This window comes from Ipomoea triloba, chromosome 5 (assembly GCF_003576645.1).
Source record: "Ipomoea triloba cultivar NCNSP0323 chromosome 5, ASM357664v1".
In the NCBI taxonomy this organism is placed as follows: Eukaryota; Viridiplantae; Streptophyta; class Magnoliopsida; order Solanales; family Convolvulaceae; genus Ipomoea; species Ipomoea triloba.
The window spans coordinates 1,107,271-1,127,135 of record NC_044920.1 but is presented as its reverse complement, the minus strand read 5'-3'; the positions used below and the strand labels follow the sequence as shown (position 1 = coordinate 1,127,135).

Below are 19,865 nucleotides of genomic sequence, written 5' to 3'. Positions count from 1 at the left end.
ATATTAGTATATTAGATAAACATCACTCATGTGTAATAGTCCAAAAATTTAACCTTTAACTATTTTGTTAGTTAGAAACAATAAAATATAAGTCAATTACGCACGGATTGTTCGCAGCTTTGTAGTGGTCTTCGCAGGGATAATACTGCCTTTTATTCACATATAGGCTATTTTATTGATTCTTGCAGAATTAATATGTCTTCATTTGTTAGTTGTCATATCAGTTTAGTTTCAAGGTCGGCAAACGTTCTTGCTCATTCTTTGGCCTGTGGGGCCGTTTCTCAAGCTAGTATTTTGTACTGGAACTCTGTTCCTCATGACTCTATTTCTGATCTTTTATAGTAATCTATTACTTTGTTTGCAAAAAAAATATTACAATTATTTAATTTCCATTGATAAATATTCAATAAATTAAACTATTATTATAATTGAACCTAACACATACAATAGAATAGTACAATAGTAAAAAGGAAAGGTCAATTCCCATTTCAAAATTAAAGAAAATGATTATTTTTATTACAATGTAATATCTGTCAAGATCTTTCATTTTGAATGCTCATTTCGTACCACTAGACTACAATGTCAATTCTCATTTCAAAAGAAAAGGGATTACTTAATTCATGTTATTGATACCGTAAATTTGATCAAGGGTAGGAGATTTAGACTCTAGGGTTACATTATGAAATCTTTTCTTAATTTCATTTTATGTTTAGTTTAGTTAATCATGTTTGACTGAATGTATTTTTAATTTGATTTTTTATAAAATTAAATTTAATATTAATATATAAAATTTATATATTTAAAAATTAAATTAAAAATATTATTAAATACAATAAATTAAATTAAAAAATGACTAAAGAGAATAAGCAAACAAGAATTAATTAAACACAAACACATACATGATACATACATGGAAAATCAATTTTGCAATTATTATGTTGGATTGAAACCCTAAAAATTTGCCCGTTTGGGCAAAAACTCAGAGTTTAGCAGCATTCTATAATTTAATAGTCCCTGTTCTTAGAGCATCCATATCAGTGCTTCTTAAGAGATTTTTGGAACAGTGAAGAAACAAAGCAATGGTTCATATTTGATGTGGTGGTCAGTTTTTTGCAAAATTTCATCTCTGCAAATGAATGGTTTTTGTCAGGCGTCTCTTGCAGTACAACCTGGGCGATTGAGAGCTGGCCCACTCTCAATTGAATTTTTTTTTTTTATCTTTTATGTTTTTGAAAGGTAATGCATGCATATATAATTTCCTCACTGCTGTTTGCATATAATTCCTTAGGACTTTGTTCACGCATAATTCTTCACTGCTGGTTGCCGTTGATTTTAATTATTTTTTATTACAAATTATATATAAATTAAAGTCAAGTATTACGTATGTTAATTTTAAATATTTTTTATTACAATTATAAATTAAAGTACAATACGTGTGTTTATTTAATCCAGTACATATGTTTATTTTTTATTAAAATTATAAATTTATAAATCAAATAAATAAACAAATAATTAAAATATAGGATAGTAAAATTGTGGGTCCATAAAAAACTGAGAAAAAATTTCAAACCAGTGTGAAGAAGAGTTTTTGTGATTGAATGAGATAGTGAATGATGAGGTGGAAGCTGAGGCCCACAAAAAATTGGAGAAAAAAGGATGCTCTTAGTCCCTGAAAACGCGGGTCCCTGTTTTTCTTGCGTTCGAAACATTTCAACGCCCCCCCGCTCTCGCTCACACTCCTTCATTCTGGAACAAAAGTGTGCCCTCACTGTCCATCATTGCAATACCAAAACAAAAATAAAAAATCTAAGAAATTATCCAAACTCATTCCACGAAATTGTTGTTTTTCACCTCAAATTTCAAATTTTTGTAGCTCCCAAATCTCCTTTCTCCCTCAAGGATTGTTGTTATATAAAATTTTTAATTAAGGATCTGTATGTGTGGGGCTGATTTGGGATTCAGGTGTCGTAGAATTCTAGAATTCTCCATCCATCGGATCAACGACCCGGCCCGAATGAGTGAAGGTTAGGGTGTTATTGCGCCCATATCATCAAGATCGGCATCGTGGTCGTAAATGGCGGCGCCGAGGGTTGTGGTGGTGGACACGGCGCGATTGGGGGGGAGAGATGAGGAGAAGAGCCTGGATGCGGGCTTCGGCGAGGTGTCGCCCTCGGGAAAGCGGTTCAAGGAAGGCAAGTTCCCTCTTAGCCGCTGGGAATTCGCGGCGGCGCTCGGCGTTTTCGGGGTCTGCTCCACCGGGCTGTTCTGCATCTACTTGACTATGCCGGCCGCCGGTTATGGGAAACTCAAGCTGCCACGTACAGCTGCTGATCTTCGATTGCTCAAGTACTTCTTTTACTTCATTTTATTTATACTTTTTTTTCTCATGCTTTGATTTGCTTATTTATTTATGCCCCAAGAAAATAAGCGTGGCCTAGGTTATTTTGCTACCTTACTGATGATCAGCTCGTAATTTTTTTTTTTGAATATTACGGACTCTATTAGAATGCTGTTCATAACTACTTTCTCAACCTATTGCTGCCTCCATGAGACATGAACCCCCCACCTCCCGTATAAAAGTGAAGGGTTTGATGCCACTGGACCACAAGGTCCTTGGCATAATCAGCTCGTAATTGTTATAACTGTTCTTTGTTATTTCTTATGTTATGTTCTTATAACTTTTTTTTTCAGAGACCACCTAGTTACGTATGCCGAAGTTTACCCTGCGAGATTCATTATAGGTTACTGCTCAACGTATATATTCATGCAGACGTTTATGATTCCAGGGACTATTTTTATGTCCCTACTTGCGGGAGCACTTTTTGGCGTTCCTAAAGGGCTTTTCTTGGTTATCTTCAATGCAACAGCCGGGGCCTCGTCCTGCTATTTTCTGTCCAAATTAATTGGCCGGCCTATAGTTAATTGGCTATGGCCTGAAAAGTTGAGATTTTTCCAAGCGGAGGTAGATGAAAACGTAATTTTTGTTATTTACTGGTTTCGTTCTGTATTTCTGGAACATGCTGATGTGAAATATTGTGATTGTAGATTGGAAAGCGTAGGGATAAGTTGCTCAACTACATGCTCTTTTTGAGGGTAACTCCGACCTTGCCAAACCTTTTTATCAATTTGGCGTCTCCGATTGTGGATATACCATTCCACGTTTTCTTTCTGGCCACCGTAATCGGTCTCATTCCTGCCGCCTACATTACTGTCCGGGTAAGTCTTTCCAACTTGCCGGTTGTCTCGTTTCATTACAGAAAGTTCCTTTTTGGTAGTGGCCGTAAGAGATTAAGGATGTTAGGTTTTATGAACTTGGAACATAAGAAGTACAAAATTATCATATTTCCGAAGTTTGTTCTTTTGTATCTCGTATGAATCTCATAGTTGTTCCTGCTGTTTTCGTTCCTGTATATAATCAGGCCGGGCTTGCCCTCGGGGATTTGCAGTCGGTAAAAGATCTATACGATTTCAAGACCTTGTCGATTCTTTTCCTCATTGGTTGTGTCATTATATTTCCGACCCTTTTGAAGAGGAAGCGTATATACGAATAAAACTGTCGAAAAACGGTCACTTAGTGCATCTGATCCTCTGCAGAAGAGGAGATTTAAGATTAATTTTAACCATTAGGAGAAAGAAAGAAACATATGTTTAACATTGTAACAGGTGATTCTGGTGACTTGAACAAACTAGGAGTTTGATTGTAATATCATGTGTAGAAGCTAAATGTGTTGTGATATCATTGTACTGTTTAGCTTGGCTTAATAATGCATTTTGTATAGTAGTTTTCAAAATGAATGATGGAATGCAATTAACCCAATTATGGTTAAGGGTATAGTAAATTGTTTGAGTATGAATAGAATGTATCTTATATTCGTAGTCTACACACTTAAAAAAATTTAGCGAATTTTCATTCCCAGCTTTAAAATTGTGCATATGTTTTTTTGTTTGTATAATTATAAATGATAGAATATAGTTCACAAAGTTGATCCAATTAGACACAATTCTTCATCATGGTTTGAATCAATCAGTTATAGGCAACTTAAGCTGGTTTATCTCAGTTGAGATTAACATAAACAAGAATCAATAATAAAAAAGACAATATTTACATGATTCAACCATGCACCTACATGAGTGCAGCTATTCTTTTATTAATGGTAAGATACAATCAACATATTTATATGCATCTTTAAACATGGTAAATGTATAAAATTACCTTTGTATCATACCCGACCCACTCCACATTATGTGACTACAAAGGACAAACATAACCTAGATAGGTGTTGGACTCTGCTCTGTCCTGTCCAACACCTATCATCCTCCCGCACATATGAAATATACACAACAATCTCCTTGTGATCTTTTGTTGATTAAGGTCACAAGGAGAACTTCACCTGAAACGCACGCAGCTACAGACTTTCTTGTAAACCAAGGAAATATTATTTCCTAGTACCCTGGGTTGACCAAAAGTCATCAATAAAGTATATGCAGAGACTAAGGACACAAATGGGAGTCAATAATGTCAATCAGAAACTTAAAAATTAGATTGTAGCATTGATCATATACATGAGAAGCCATACTGCAACAATAGCACAAAACAGTAACCCTTTTAAGTATGAGCATTGTAGCACTACTCTTGAAAGTTGAAAGGAATCTACAATACTCTCTACCTTAAGAGTTCTTGAGCAAGAAATAAACGAGAAAACATACAAGAAATCAGGAAGCGCGTCGAACTATTTTCACCGCAGGGAAACCGCAATCTATAAAACTACATATGTTCTCAAAGAACCGAACAAAACACGTCTTGAGGAAACAGCGGTTTACAAGTTATTGGGTAGGTTCAGTATCTGGAAGTGTGGAAGCGGGATAGTCTTCGTATCCTGTGATACCCAAGATTCTTATCCGTGTAATTGGCTGCAAAGTTCAAAAACCGCATCATGAAGAGACTGACTAGACTAGTTTGTAACCTTTACTCGAATGGCTTATCAAGATGTCGAGAAAAAGAAACCTATCATACCTGTCGATGACCGATTTTCCTTTTGTAGTTCTTCTTCTTCTTGTACTTGAATACAATGACCTTATCGTCCAATAACTACGTGAAAAGATAGCGTTGAGACATTAGTGGATAAAAATAAATATCCGGCAATAGTAGTATGAAGACAACAACGAGATTGATTCCAAACCTGCTCTTCAACCACAGCATGAACTGCTGCATTAGTTACCACGGGTTTTCCAATCCAAGTGCTTGTTCTGCTTCCTACCAGTAATACTTTGTTTAGAATGATCTGCAAAAGGATTAAAGCGTCATAAGCTCGGGACCGTTTTGATCAGCAAGATAAGAAAATGAGTAATTCTCACTTTGTCGTTGACATTTGCACCCTTTAGCCGCTGGGTATAAAGGTACCGTCCGGGAAAGACAATATATTGACGAGATCCAACCTACTCAATAAAAAAAATCCCAAAACTAGCAATTCAGTCTAAAAGTCAGTACAATCATATTGAACAACTCCTTAGTTTTCAACTTCAAAAAGACGTACTAATTCAAACCACTGGAAATATATTGGGCAAATTTTTATACATCATGAAAATTCGAGCTCTTTGGAACCTAAAAAAGTTCCAAAAGTATCAAAGATGCCATCAAATCGGTGGATTGCAAACCTATCAACCACCCACCTTTTGCAAAGACAGAATTCCAAGTACCAAAAAGATCCGGAGAAGTATATATCAATCAGTTTAACACCAATGCAGTAAAAAAACCACTTATAATGCATAACCTTGACAAGTTTCACCATTCTTGAAAGTTTGGTATCCCCTAAATGTATGCCAGCATTATAGTGAGTGCAGAACTAATCTACAAGAAGAATTTGCATTGAATGTCGATAATTCTGAATTCACATTGCAATATATCCTAAGTAATAGACTAATAGTTTCAAAAACCGTTATATACTGCTCAATGAAGATACATGTTTACTTGTGTCACTAAGCAGCATGCATTACAAATAAAATAAAATAAAATATTAAAAAATAAAACAGGTAGTAACTTTAAACTTATCTCTAGATATTTGTTGAAAAATGCGCAGTCATTGAGAATATGTGGTTCTCAACTACCCCTAAGTGTTTGCTTTTCGATCTATTTTCACCACAAAATTGGCAATGGTTATTCCACACGGCACAACATTCCTTTATTTTCACATTATCAACCTTATTTCCCCAACAATATAGAAGCAAATTCACCACTACCGATGCAGGGATTGGAACTTATACAACATTCTCAGAGTGAAAAAGGGACAACAAAGAAATCAGAAAATTTCTGTTTGATGTCTAAAACTCAAGAATGCCCTGCTTAAATAGTTAAATACTAGAAGCCAAGCAATTATGGCAACGTATTATCTAAACAAATCTTGGCCACTACCAATACGGCCAATAGAAAACTCCCCACAAGAAGTCGAACTTTGAACCTTATGGTCACCAAGCCAACTTTCCAACCAATTTGTGTGTTACCACATATTCTCAATGACTTTGCATTTTCCAACAATACTTACAACAGTAAAGCTAAAATCTCCCACTAGTTCAAAGGCAAAGGTGCCCCAAGAATTATATCCTCCATCATTCACCAAGTTATAGCACTTCCTCATCAACCAACAACAGAATTCTTGTTCTTTGTACTTCTCAATCACCATTTTCTATTCCTACAATCCTTCAAGGACAAAAGAACTTGAGTACACAGCTAGAAGAAAGACTATGGCCATGTTTGGTAAAATAGTTAGCCTATCAATCAATTTTGACTTATTTGACCACTATTAGTTATTATTAGTTATTTGACTTGGTTAAAAAATCAATATAAGTGTTTGGTAACTTTTTGTAACTCCAAAATGCTAAAATTAAAAAAGCTACTTGAAGCAACTTTTTCAATTAGCTTTTTGATAAAAGAAATTATACCAAACAGCTAATTTACCAATCACTTTTCTACAATCTGCTAATGATATCAAATAATTATACCTTATAACACAATCAGCTAACAACCATTAGTCATTTACCAAACAGGGCCTATGACACTGAGCTCTAGCAAACTTCTCATCCATGAATATTGTAAATTTGTAATTACTGCTTCATAATGTATAGCTTCAGCAAAAAGCATGTGTGATTATCCAATCAAGATTACTCCAATAAAGAGTGAATTCAACACAATGCACACAGACACACATAAACATAAGCACAATTTGATAAAATGTAGGTATACTATGAAGAATTGAGGATGCAACACACCATAACAACAGCAAATATTTCGTCCCTCTTGGGTTCGGAGACTATTGTTTCCGTTTGAAGTTCAGATTCAAATACCGGAGATTCGGGCTCGGCTTCAGCCACCGAAGACCCGGAATCTGAGAATTTGGCGACAAAAGGGGATGTAGAAAGCGGTTTGGGGGAGGAGCTGAGCCTGAGGGAAGAGAGAGAGTGAGAGAGAAATGGGACATTGGGGTTGGGCCTAGAGAGAGAAAGGTTGGGTCTTTGCTGCTTCTGGGCTATCGCCGCTGAGAGAGAGGAAGGAGATGAACAGAGGGAAACGCTCGCCATTGCAGAACAGAGCTTTTTCGCGTCTCTGTTAGTTCTTTGTGCCCAGACATGGACTTATCCTATCTGTTTGCTCTTAGCGAAATGACAACATTGCCCAAAGGGGAGGTTTTTGTTTTCAATAATCAAGTAAAAAAGAAAAAATAATAAAAATAGCACAATTATTTCTCCTTATTTTTGCCAAATACTTTGTGGTCTAGTGGCACCCGGTGTCGCGATTTACACTCTCACATGAATGATGAGAGTCGTTTAAGCCTCAGTGGGTAGGATACTACATTGTAACAAAATGAATAATACTCAAAAAAAAAAATTCTTTTTATTTTTTTTAGTAATAGTGACTCTGTTACAATTATTTCTCTGTATTTATTTATTATTTATTTGATAACTAAAGTTCCCGACTTCTTCGGACTATATCTTGGATCCAAATCAATAAAATATTGATTCAAACTCAACATCAAATCGTACATGTCCGCATGACAAACATTGAATGTCTTAAAAACATAACAATTTTTTTCTACATAGAGTATTTAGTATCCCATCGATATAAGACTAATACAAACTCTTATTTGAATAAGGTGAACTCTTTAACCTAGGCTAAATACATTTAGTTGCATTAACATCTTTCTTTTGATCATTTAGTTGCATTAATATCTTTCTTTGATCATTTAGGGTATGTTTAAAAATCTGAAAAATGATTTCTTTGATCATTGTTCAGGTTTTTAGTATTTGACTATGCCTGAAAAATCAAGTCAGCGGAAATTAGTTTTCGTTGACGGGAAAAAATGTGACTATTTTAGTAGAAAATGGCTTCCCCTAAAATTTGACAGAAGTCATTTTTCAGACTGCAAAGTGTGCTCTAGTTTCACAGTAGTCATCTTCTACAGCAGTCCTCTCTGGTTTTTGTCGGTTCCGTCGAAAACCATAGAGCACTTGCAATGTCATGTGCTTTACAAAATTGTACCTTATGCTTAAATAGAAATGAACATGGAAAGAGTACAACTTTCAAAGTATAATGTACAATTTTATAAAATATTTTTGGTATAATATTGTGTAGTATAAAAATACATATTTATTGTATGATCACGTACCCTAAAACATGTTACAAAACAACATATTCACGATGTTTGATATATATAGACACCGTAAATGTCCCCTAAAAGCATCCTTCTAATGATCTTTATTTTGGAACATTTGTTCCAAATGCATCTGCCAAGTTGAAATTCAAGTTGCCTCTCATACTTCTGGCTGCAATTCCTACATTGCCCTTCCTCATCATTGTTGCAAACTCCCCGTAGTCTATACGCCCATCCTATACACACAACCATAGTCAGATTCATCTCGATCTCAAGATAGTTGCAGGTATTCCGAGCCCACTCTTATAATAAACGAGTGTCATGTCAAACAAGACTTGTCTCGCTGAAAGAGTAACAAGCGTTTTGCCAAAAGTAAAATCCATAATGATGCAAATGAGAAGGGTTATGAATACAATGACAAAAGAGTGCAGTACGGGAAGATGCTTACATGGGGCAACCCTAGTCAAGTTAGTTTGGTTGTTGGCTTGGTAATCTCAATTCTCAAGATTACAAGTTCAATTCCCAGCGGGAGCCGAGAACGACGTATTGCCCTTTTTGGTTTGAGTAGGTTAGTTATAGGCAACCTTTTTTGGTTTGAGTCGGTTAGCTATGCCGGTTAGCTATAGGCAACCTAGGATGTTTACTCCCTTGTGATCATTTGCAGGTTAGGGTCATAAAGCGAGCTTACCAAGTGCACATTTTTAAGTAGTGGATGAGGGTTTCCCTCTTCATCCAAAAAAAAATTACATTTTTCGTCCCTACTTGCTAATTGTGCTCACTTCTCGTCTCTAACCTATAACTGACGTTGAAAATTTCATTAGTTATAGCTTAGGAATGAGAAGTAAGCATGACATGTTCGTTAGGGACGAGAAGTGAGCATGATCAGTAGGGAACGAATCTTACAATTATTTGAGACGAAAAGTGTAATTTTCTCAAAAACGAAAGATGCTTACATTGTCTATATCAATCTCTCTAATAGTGTCTTCCAACTTAGCATCTCCCAATCCAAATTCCTTGCAGGCCTGTTGGAGCTCGTCGACCGTTATGTAACCGCTGCCATCCTTGTCAAAGTAGGAGAATGCAGCCAGCAAATTCTCCTCTCTCTCCATCTTGTTCAAGTGCAGAGTTGCAGCAAGAAACTCACCATAGTCAATAGTGCCACTGTTGTCAATGTCAGCCTGCAGATAACCTTAGCCATGTCAGTAACATATGTGAGTTGTGTCATAAATGACACATACTATGTTCTTGTGTCACAAATGACACATACTATGTTCTTGGGTTACATATGACAGATACTATGTACTTGTGCTACATATGACAGATGAGCTAGAAAGAAAGAATCAATGGGGGTAACCCCCTCAAAGATATAGCTGAGGTCACGAGTTCGAATCACAGCCTTCTTGGTTTGAGCTGGTCAACTATGGGCAACACAGGCTGGTTTACCTCCTTGTGGATCTTTGTCTACTAGGATCGGGGTTTACCCAGTGCATACCCTTGAATAGTGATTGTTGGTTTCCCTCGTTATTCCAAGGAATCATTTGGAGAAATTAAGGATTCGGGTAGCGTACCGCGTGCATCAGGGCCTGAATGTCAGCCTCTGTCAGCTCAGATCCTACTTTTTTCAAGCCTTGTTTGAGTTCCTCATATGTGATGCTTCCACTGCCATCTGTGTCAATCATTCTGAATAGCTGCCTTAGCCCGCCTATCTCTTCTTCCGATAATCGCTCTGCTATGACCTGTGTGTGCATTGTGGGCAAGAACCAGACTGTTAATATATAAACATAAATGTGCAGTCCAACTATCAGCTTGGACTTTTAGTTCAGACATCATTAATATGTGTCTGTGTGTGTAGCAGAGAAGGCATACGCGTAGCGCCATCTTCTTAAGTTTGTTCATAGCAGAGAACTGTTTTAGGCGCGACAAGACCGCTGAGCCCAAAGGCCTGTCTGGTGCAACTGTGTCATCCACAATCCATGGATGGCCTGTCACCAAAAAAAAAACAGCACAACTTAGGATGACTGACATATGTTCTGTTCTGTCACACAAATCCTTAATTTCTGCTACCCTGATTGCACAAATGTGACTTACTCAAGACATCATGAGCTGTGATTCGCTTCTTGGGGTCGCGGTGGAGCATCTTCTTTATCAAGTCCTTCCCACTGTCTGAAATCGAAGGCCAGGGATCAGATTCCAGGTCTAATTTGCCTTTCAAAATCTGCCTGAAGATCCCATTATCCGTTTCTGCAGCAGAAAAATTTCGTTTCAAGAATCCATTTTTCGTGGCGTTCCTCGTTCTGATCATCGAAAAAAAACATTACCTGCCCAGAACGGAGGCACCCCGGACAATAAGATGTAGAGAATAACACCAGCACTCCACACATCAACCTCAGTCCCATAATGTTTTTGTAGCACTTCTGGTGCAACATAATAGGGACTTCCTACCACATCAGACATATACTGCCCTGAAAATCCCAAATGTCAAACAAAAACATGTTAACTTTCTTGACCTGATTTAGTTATGAAAAACTAAGATTGAATCCAACCAATCAGTTAAACCAATCAGTTAGTCTAACGCATGGTCTTATAAACTCATATGTTCTCTCTTATTTGAAGAATGTGGGACTCTTAACAGTACTAACCGAAACAAAATTAAGGTCTAAAAAGCCAAGAAAATGATGTTTATTAGAGAGGATGGGAGAAACCAGGCTTGAAGAAGACAGACAAGCCGAAGTCGGTGGACTTAAGCTTGGCATCCTCATCGGGGGAATCGAAGAGGAAGTTTTCGGGCTTGAGATCCCTATGCATGACACCGAGCGAGTGGCAGGCCTCCACAACTCCTGCAATGGTTTTCATCAGCTGCGCGGCTTTCCTCTCGCTATAATGCCCCTTTGCCACAATCCTATCAAACAGCTCCCCACCTTTGCAAAGCTCCATGACTAGGTGGACAAAAACATTGTCCTCATAGGTGCCTTTGATCCTGACAACGTTTGGATGCTCAGACAAGTGGTGCATTATCTGAATTTCCCTCCAAACATCCTCATAATCCTCCTTCACCAAAAGCTTCCTTTTGGGGATTGTTTTGCAGGCATATTCTAGCCCTGTGGCTCTCTCTGTGCATTGGTATGTTGTCCCAAATTGCCCCTGGCCTAGCTTCCTCCCAAGGTTATAATGGTCCCTCAGCCTTGGTGTTTGGTAGGGTAGCACATTCATTGATGGCTTTGTTGATGTTTTCTTCAGCTTTGCTTTCCCTCCTGTCATCTTGGAACTATGATCTTCTTCTCACCTCTGATTGGTTCTCTTCTTTGATTTTTTTCTTTTTAAGTTTTTTTCATTGTTTTTTTTATTCCTCTGTGATGTTCTTTGTGAACTGGAAAAATGTTGCTGTTTCTTGCTTTTGAGATGAGAAATTTTCTCTGCTTTTGAGAGAAACTCTCCATGCTTCCAACTGTTTTTTTCACTTCATTGGTGGAAAGGAAACAGACAGTTGATTGGTGAGGAATTTGGATTAAATTTGTGATAATAATAATAACAATAATAATAATATAATAATAATAAGTCGTAATTCTGGTCCTTCAATTGTTACATGTTATGCAATCTAGTCGATCATTTTCAATACATCACCCATGTACAATAATAATAATATAATAATAATAAGTCGTAATTCTAGTCCTTCAATTGTTACATGTTATGCAATCTAGTCGATCATTTTCAATACATCACCCATGTTTAGGATTAAAAGTGTTGTGAACATATGATGAAATTAGCAAGGAAATTAATACTAACAAGTAGCAGAGACTCATCCAGAGGTCAATGGTTCGATCCTTGGCATTGGGGCCATGTCCCATCCAAAGAGGTGCCTACAATTCAACGAGTGGATTAATCACTGAATGAAAATCCTTAGTACACCCAAAAAAAAAAACAAAACAAATGGAAACTAGGAACATGATTCTCCGACAAGATCATGCGTTCAATTCTTGTCAACACCCTCTCATCAAACTTGTATACGGTTTACCTCTCATGTGTGATATGCAAGCTATTATACAAGAACGAGATTTCCCAGTACACAGCTTGTCTCACATAAGTTTCCTTGTACAGTTTACCTCTCATGTGGAATATGCAAGCTATTATATAAGAGCGAGATTTCCTAGTAGACCAGTACACAACATCAAGTAATGGCTGCAAGTTTCATTTTCATCACCAAAAAAAAAAAAAAAGAATGAAAGACTAGAGATTTCTTTAAATTTTTAATGAAAGACTGATCTGAGGGACCAAAAATTGTGATTTGCCCTTTTGAAACTATAAAACATGTTAAGAATTAAGTAATAAGAAGATTTGGTTTAATCTCCAAGAAGTGATTGACATAGAGAGTAAAATACACAAACAGCTATAATGTTGTACAAAGCCTTATTTAAACCTCTGAGAAGTTAAACCATACACTCTTTTCTCACAATGGGAAAAGAAAAGTTGTTGCCTCCAAAATCAGGATGATGAGTATAGCTTGGCAAGATCCTCGGAGAAAGTCTTCCTGATGACATCTCTCTTCAGCTTCAGAGCCGCAGTAACCAGCCCGGATTCCGGGGTCCACGGTTCCGGGAGCAGTTTTATCTTCGCAGGTATCTCGAACTTCTCCAGGCGTGCAGCCTTAGCCGCCTATAGAACACAACACGCAGGAAATAGAACAAACTTAGCTCGATCTTGCAGACATTAAGTTGGAACAAAAATATCCCGTAGTTTATGCTATTCACCTACGTGGTGTTTCATGTCGTAAATGTACAAACAAAAAATTTTGCATAACCCAAATTTGCGATATGTATATGATCACAATTGAAGCATGTGCTCCATCTCAACTAAAAGCCTAAACTGATAGTTAGACTGCACATTTATGTGTATATTATATGCTCAACAATCACAGCAAGAAAGTTGAAATGAAATTGCAAGTTGCATATGATGGAATCTCGGTCCTTTGATAATCAAGTTAACTTCTAGTACGGTGTTCAATCATAATACCATGGACCATGGTTCACCAGGCAATGTGGACTACTGATATACAAGTTCATTTTTAATATACTGAATGTTCATTATTTGAAGGTTCATTTGTAGTGTACTTATTCTACCTAAAAATGAACCTTTAGGCTTCAGTATACTAAAAATGAACATTTATCAGTGGTCCACTGTATAATTTTCCCACCGGGCTATTGAGTTTGGTAACCAAAAGAGAATTTTTGAGTAAACATATCAAAAGTTTATGATATTTTGGCATATTCCCAATACCTTATCAAGAGTTCAAGAATCAAGACAACATTAATTGAAGGATACGACGTAGTTTAATGAAAGAAAATTTCCATCATTACTTGAAGCACGAGATACACACACACACACACACACACACAACAATACCTTTACGAGTGAAGTGTACACCTCCTTGATAGTTTCTTCCTTAATGCACAAGTCCGAGAAATCCACAAACTGGATTGCGTGTGCAGCAGCCCAGTCTTCCAACGCGGCCTGTGCAGCTACCACTAGAGCAACGCAGTAACTATGAAAGGGATCTGCATGCACCATTATACTGTCGACATAGGGGCTAATAACTAGAACAGCCTCGACCTACAGAGAAAAGCATCAGAACCCAGGAAAAAAAAAAACGGGAGAAAAGGCAAAGGCATCAAGCCAGCAACTATCCGGCCATTATGTGCACGAATAAGGTAAAATTACTGCACCTTGCCTAGAGAAACATATTCTCCATGCTGAAGTTTTACGATATCCTTTTTACGGTCAATTATCTCAAGGCAACCATCACCGTGAAACTGCCCTATGTCACCCGTGTAAAACCACCTCATGCCTCTCTCGTCGACCTTAAACCAGTAAAGTAATAGCATAGCCCGTCATTCCAGCAGTCTTAAAGTTAGTGTTAAAAGACAATTCTGTAAAAGGCGCAAACAGTACCTTGTAGACTTCCTTAGTTTTCTCCTCATTTTTGAAATACCCAATAGTGACGTTTGGCCCACCTACAACAATCTCTCCCCGAGGCATCGGTGAATCAGTTATTCGATATCCACCCTCGGGCCAATCGATCAACTAAAATTCAAAACAAGAGCCAGCAATGTAAATGAATCAGTTTGTAAGCAATCAAATATATTAGATGAATGTGAAAAAACAAGAAACCACTACAAAACGAAAGTAAATACACAACAAATAGAGAATAGAGAGCTCATCAACAAGAAGCACCTTCTTGTGTTACCTTAATATACGAGCACGGCAATGGAGCACCAACACGGCCAACTGATGTATCATCATATTCACTAAAACTTCCACCAGCACAGGTCTCGGTGAGCCCGTAACCCTGAGCAATGGGGGCACTGAAGATCCAAACAAAATTACAAGAATCAAAAGATAATATAGTTGCATCTATTTGTAGCCGAGAATTGAGTATATAAGGAAAATAACCGAGAATAATTTCTTGAACATTGAGAGTTTCTATAATGAATTTGAATTATCACAATTTGTAGATAGTGTTTATTGTTCATTTATTAATAATTGGTACACGTATACCACTTTTACGTCCATGAATATTGTTGTTCCTGTTTTTCATTTTCATTCTTTTCAATGAGTGAAGTCCGGGTATGTAGAATCGGGATATTCCCGCCACCATTTTGGGGCTTGTTACATCCCATTGATCCGAAACAGCAAGTAATATATAATACCCAATATAGAATATGAAATTAAATTGTTATAATTGTAATATAAAATCCTAGCGTGTCAGATCACTTTTATCTGGATATTAAATTTAACGACAATAGTACTAACCCAAGACATATATTGATGAATCGTTGAGTATCACCCGAGAGAGGAGCCCCTCCTGATAATATAAAGCGGATACGTCCACCTAAAACTGCCCGGACATTTCTGAACACGAGAAAGTTCCAAAAGAGCCTCTCCAAACCCCATGCTCCGAACCAACTGCCCTTGATTGCAGACAGCCGACGAGCATATGCCAAATCAAACAATTTCTTTGCTAGGCCACCCTTGGCATTTACCTGAAGTTACAGTATTGTTACACTTTAAAATGTTATGATTGTCATATAATGGTTGATATAAATATCGTATATGTATCCTTGAAAATTTCACATACCTTCTTTCGCACACCATCTCGAACACGATCAAGAATGGCTGGGACAGCAGCCAATAGTGTTGGCCTTAACAAAGAAGCATCTCCTTTTGTTCCCGTCTTTATCTTATTTGAAGTATCAGTAAGCGTTAAAGGAGAACCATATCCTATAGAACCTCCGATTGTCGGTATAAAATTCTGCAGTACAGTCGGAATTAGTTCAAATACTTGGCCAACTGACCATAGATCACGAGAAGAGCAAAACATGCAACCAAATTAGTCTGTTATAAATGAATGCATTTTACCTCTGCAGCTAATTCTAAAATATGAGCGAGAGGAAGGTACGCTAAGTAGACATCCTTGCTTCCAAGATCCGGAACAATTGTCATAACAGCAGAAGCTGTCGCGAGAACATTCCTGTGTGTCATTATCACGCCCTGCATCGAGCAAACTGGTATTAGCCGGTGATAAAATGAAAATAGACTCCCTATCAAGCACTCAGTATGACTTTAGGCAAGCCGTTGATAAAATGAAATTTTTGTTTAACAACTCCACCCGCAAATGCAAAAGCACTATGACCATTTTAAATGGGTTGGGGATAAAAGTGTCTCCGCCAAGCAAAAGTCTTTCTAACCTTAGGCAAACCGGTACTTCCACTTGTATACATTATCACAGCAACGTCAGCAGCAAGAGGTAAATCTGGTTCAACTGGGTTTTCTCGTCCAAGCTTCTCAACATCAGAAAAGGAAGATATCGTCCAGCTTGAGTACCCAGTAGCAGTTGATGCATTGGATTGAATTTCATTTTCCATGACTACTATGCGTTTTACTGTGTCGAGTTGTCCACTAATGTCAACGAGCTTCTTCAGTTCTTTTTGCCCACAAATCACAGTCGTAACTTCTGTCTGTAAAAATATAATAAGAGCTGTCGAATGAAATATTCACTAGAAGACAAACAGACTAAAAATGGAAACATATGATAGTTTTGAAAGGACATAAAAACACCATAATAAACGGAGAAAATAATTAATGCGTTCTAGAAGGATACTACCAAACAAAGCAATCACATCATAACAAGGTCTAAGTGAAATGAGGCCAGACAGATTAGTTCTCCAAAAACTAATCCATGGAATTTTCTGAAGATACATTTGTCTCTGTGTGTGTGTGTGTGTGTGTGTATATATATATATATATCCACCCCCAGAGAGAGAGAGAGAGAGAGAGAGAGACCTCATTTAAAGAGTAGCAGAGAGCTTCTTCCCCCAAAGATGCATAAATAGTTACCACAGTCACATTGCGCCTAAAGCAAGCCTGATGCAGAGAAATCATATCATTGTCAGTGAATCGCAAGCTATTCTATCAAAAAATTTCAAACTCGCATTATCATTGACAAAATATTTTACATAACTAAATTTATGGAATAGAAAGAAGAAGGAACTTGATGCTCAAGTTTAAAACATCTCCACAGACAACATAAGATGACCAGTAGTGCAACTGTGCAAGTGAATAAAAGGTTGTCAAATGAGTTTTGGAGGTTGGTTGGCATTGAAGGGAAGGATATCTTGTTCCCCACGGGAAAGTATGTACCTGAAGTGCAATGAACCATTCTTCACATGTGTCTGCAAAAATGGCTACACGCTCTTCTCTTTTATGCCCAAGATGTACTAATCCAGATGAAAAGTTGCACACAAGCTCAAAAGCTTGGCTATAACTCAACCACTCATAATCACCCAAGTGGAGCTTCTCAAATGACCTTCCATCTGAAGATGCCTCCATCTCTCTCGAAATAAGTCTTCGAGTCCCAAGTAACTTCTTGTCACAATACTTTTTGCAAGAATATTCAAAAAGCTCAGCAAGAGTTGTAACTCCTTCCCACGCTGTTTCCACAGGGGTCGCATACCGATAGTTTCGAATAGCAAAGCCAGGCTCCCCACCCACATCAACAAGGAGACCGCGTTTTTTCCTATTCTTTGAGTTCCGAAGCAAAAGTGTAACTACAAGCGGAACAAGAACACCAACTATATAGGCTCCCATCTAGTTGGCCCTAGAAAATGCAGGCAAACAACTATCTCAGAATGTATGTGCTGGATGTACAGATATTCACATAAACAGAAAACTGTCTCAGAAAGTGTAGAATGATTGTTAGGATCATATATGATCAACCAGGATATAATTCTAAAGTCACTAAACAAGACAGAACATCAGGTTCACATATATCATCACTGAATCTTGATTAAAAAAAAAAAGAATCTCAGATGCAGAGTAGACAATGTATGCAATCTTTTAGAGGGAACCAACATAATACAAACTTTCTTTTCATTTAGAGAGAAAGTATAGAACCATTACTATGCAAAGGCACTAAATTTGATCAATCATTGAATTGACAGTAGCCTAGCACAACTAGATTGAGGTGAAGGCCTTTAGTTGTTAATTTGTAGTGCATGCAATCAAATGAAAGCTCCCACTTGTGCTACTATACAACAATTACAGTACTTCCCAGTCTATAACTTAATCTCAGAAGTTTACATACAATCATCCAGTCCCTGGAAGCATCTCAAATAGCACCACAATAAGTAGGATACAATCACATTATTGCAGAAGTTTATACACAACAACAATTCCCCTTGTAAACAAGGCAATACTAAATATGAGCTCATTAGAGAGAGAAAAACTCAGCACATGAGAAGAACAAACCATTCTTTCCTTTTTTGTTTCCAAAATCAAGTCTTTTTAGGTACAGAAATTTACAAAGATCAAAACTTTACCAAACAATCAATAATTAACCAGGTTTTGAGCCACAAAACAAGACATAGAGATAACCCCAAATCATGAAAATGTAAAAGGGTGAGAGAACATGAATTAAAACAAAGAGAAATAGCATACCTTTAAGGAGAAAACAGAAAATTTTTTTATATAAAATTTCAATAAAATCCCATTACAAGAACTTAAATAAAGAGCTGAAAAGAGCTTTGATGGACGCGTTAGTTTTGGCCTTTTGGGTGTTTGTGAGGTGGACTGCGGAGCAATCGAGGACTCTACTCAAGTTGGAGACTTGGGAGTTTCAGGTCGTGGGAGCACTGTGAGAATTTTATTATTTTAAATTACTTTTTTGTATTTCGTATTTTTCGCCACCTTAAATTCTTTTTTTGGATCATACACGTGGAATTAGGGATGAAAACTGGAATTTCTTTTCGGATGATGAACTGATTGTGGTCCAAAATTCCCAAAAACTCCACAAGAGCTTTGAGTCTTTGACAGTTGATGGCCACAAGATTTATAGGGTTTCAAATGATTTTGTCAGAGTAGTAAAAAATTTACGATATTGGCTTCATTTGACAAATTTAACTAAAAAAAACTAGTTAAAAAGTGGGAAAAAAAATAAAAATAAAAAAAATCTCCGTAGTTGATAGATGAAGACTTGAATAGTTACTCCGTATTATTAAAAAGTTGAATAATTAAGGATGTGTTTGGTTTGTGGGTTTAGGCATAAGGTATCAAAGTGATTGTTATTGTTTGGTTGATAGGTTTTTAGAATACTATCATGGTTTTGGAATACCTCATGTAAAACTAATACCCTAATGAAATAAGGGTTTCATTTCCCTTCCACATTTCTTCCTAACTATTAATAATCATTCGCATCCCACCCTACTACCAAACATGCAAAATATTTTCACCAAAATTCATTACCCTTACCAAGTATTTGATACCTGTACCGATTTCGATTCTCATGTGCGAACCAAACACACCCTAAGTTCGCACATGAGAATCGGAATCGGAATGGGTATCAAATACTTAGTAAGGGTAATGGGTTTTAGTGGAAGTATTTAGCATGTTTTGTAGTTTGGTGGAGTGAGAATGATTATTAATAGGTGGGGAAGAAATGAGGAAGGGAAATGAAACCCTTATTTAATAAATGTATGAGTTTTCTTATTAATGGGGTATTTAACAATTAAATTTTATGGTAATTCAACTATCAAATTTTAATCAGTCATAGTCCTTCTATGAGGACTACAACTGGTTAAATTTTAAAAATTGAAAGACCATGAGTGTTTAACTTGGACAACGAATTGTAACAACTTAAAAGTTGAAGAACTAATACTAAACATGACAAAATCACTA

At 37.0% G+C, this 19,865-nt stretch overlaps 4 protein-coding genes across 4 annotated transcripts; 1 reads left to right on the top strand and 3 right to left on the bottom strand.

Moving 5' to 3' along the window:
- Positions 1 to 1,690: 1,690 nt before the first annotated feature.
- LOC116019788 (uncharacterized membrane protein At4g09580-like) lies at positions 1,691 to 3,839 on the top strand. Its single transcript, XM_031260122.1, has 4 exons — positions 1,691 to 2,346; positions 2,692 to 2,962; positions 3,046 to 3,216; positions 3,420 to 3,839. Exons 1-4 carry the CDS (start codon positions 2,075 to 2,077, stop codon positions 3,549 to 3,551), a joined length of 846 nt encoding a protein of 281 aa, XP_031115982.1. The 5' UTR covers positions 1,691 to 2,074; the 3' UTR covers positions 3,552 to 3,839.
- A 667-nt stretch (positions 3,840 to 4,506) lies between these two features.
- Positions 4,507 to 7,617, bottom strand: LOC116019790 (50S ribosomal protein L21, chloroplastic). Its single transcript, XM_031260124.1, has 5 exons — positions 7,264 to 7,617; positions 5,356 to 5,436; positions 5,181 to 5,282; positions 5,015 to 5,089; positions 4,507 to 4,911 (listed from the first exon to the last, which is right to left on the bottom strand). The coding sequence occupies exons 1-5, from the start codon at positions 7,570 to 7,572 to the stop codon at positions 4,825 to 4,827; spliced, it is 654 nt and encodes a 217-aa protein (XP_031115984.1). The 5' UTR covers positions 7,573 to 7,617; the 3' UTR covers positions 4,507 to 4,824.
- A 1,111-nt stretch (positions 7,618 to 8,728) lies between these two features.
- LOC116020062 (calcium-dependent protein kinase 11-like) lies at positions 8,729 to 12,090 on the bottom strand. Its single transcript, XM_031260524.1, has 7 exons — positions 11,345 to 12,090; positions 10,961 to 11,104; positions 10,731 to 10,883; positions 10,509 to 10,624; positions 10,211 to 10,378; positions 9,596 to 9,820; positions 8,729 to 8,878 (listed from the first exon to the last, which is right to left on the bottom strand). The coding sequence occupies exons 1-7, from the start codon at positions 11,898 to 11,900 to the stop codon at positions 8,747 to 8,749; spliced, it is 1,494 nt and encodes a 497-aa protein (XP_031116384.1). The 5' UTR covers positions 11,901 to 12,090; the 3' UTR covers positions 8,729 to 8,746.
- An 813-nt stretch (positions 12,091 to 12,903) lies between these two features.
- LOC116019802 (long chain acyl-CoA synthetase 9, chloroplastic) lies at positions 12,904 to 18,794 on the bottom strand. Its single transcript, XM_031260137.1, has 12 exons — positions 18,630 to 18,794; positions 17,334 to 17,790; positions 16,977 to 17,057; positions 16,382 to 16,651; positions 16,053 to 16,184; positions 15,772 to 15,945; positions 15,447 to 15,676; positions 14,881 to 14,998; positions 14,586 to 14,717; positions 14,360 to 14,494; positions 14,040 to 14,246; positions 12,904 to 13,292 (listed from the first exon to the last, which is right to left on the bottom strand). Exons 2-12 carry the CDS (start codon positions 17,778 to 17,780, stop codon positions 13,122 to 13,124), a joined length of 2,097 nt encoding a protein of 698 aa, XP_031115997.1. The 5' UTR covers positions 17,781 to 17,790; positions 18,630 to 18,794; the 3' UTR covers positions 12,904 to 13,121.
- Between the last annotated feature and the right edge of the window lie 1,071 nt (positions 18,795 to 19,865).

What these genes read in the sequence shown, in the direction of transcription:
- LOC116019788 (XM_031260122.1), top strand. Translation starts at nt 2,075, where the DNA reads ATGGCGGCGCCGAGGGTTGTGGTGGTGGACACGGCGCGATTGGGGGGG. An exon ending in TGAGATTTTTCCAAGCGGAG is followed by an intron (nt 2,963 to 3,045) that starts GTAGATGAAAAC and finishes TTGTGATTGTAG; the next exon opens with ATTGGAAAGCGTAGGGATAA. An exon ending in CCGCCTACATTACTGTCCGG is followed by an intron (nt 3,217 to 3,419) that starts GTAAGTCTTTCC and finishes GTATATAATCAG; the next exon opens with GCCGGGCTTGCCCTCGGGGA.
- LOC116019790 (XM_031260124.1), bottom strand. Translation starts at nt 7,572, where the DNA reads ATGGCGAGCGTTTCCCTCTGTTCATCTCCTTCCTCTCTCTCAGCGGCG. An exon ending in AAATATTTGCTGTTGTTATG is followed by an intron (nt 5,437 to 7,263) that starts GTGTGTTGCATC and finishes TTTATTGAGTAG; the next exon opens with GTTGGATCTCGTCAATATAT. An exon ending in ATGCTGTGGTTGAAGAGCAG is followed by an intron (nt 5,090 to 5,180) that starts GTTTGGAATCAA and finishes CTTTTCACGTAG; the next exon opens with TTATTGGACGATAAGGTCAT.
- LOC116020062 (XM_031260524.1), bottom strand. Translation starts at nt 11,900, where the DNA reads ATGACAGGAGGGAAAGCAAAGCTGAAGAAAACATCAACAAAGCCATCA. An exon ending in GGTGCCTCCGTTCTGGGCAG is followed by an intron (nt 10,884 to 10,960) that starts GTAATGTTTTTT and finishes TTTCTGCTGCAG; the next exon opens with AAACGGATAATGGGATCTTC. An exon ending in TTAAGAAGATGGCGCTACGC is followed by an intron (nt 10,379 to 10,508) that starts GTATGCCTTCTC and finishes ATGCACACACAG; the next exon opens with GTCATAGCAGAGCGATTATC.
- LOC116019802 (XM_031260137.1), bottom strand. Translation starts at nt 17,780, where the DNA reads ATGGGAGCCTATATAGTTGGTGTTCTTGTTCCGCTTGTAGTTACACTT. An exon ending in AATGGTTCATTGCACTTCAG is followed by an intron (nt 17,058 to 17,333) that starts GTACATACTTTC and finishes TCTCTGCATCAG; the next exon opens with GCTTGCTTTAGGCGCAATGT. An exon ending in TTTTAGAATTAGCTGCAGAG is followed by an intron (nt 15,946 to 16,052) that starts GTAAAATGCATT and finishes ACTGTACTGCAG; the next exon opens with AATTTTATACCGACAATCGG.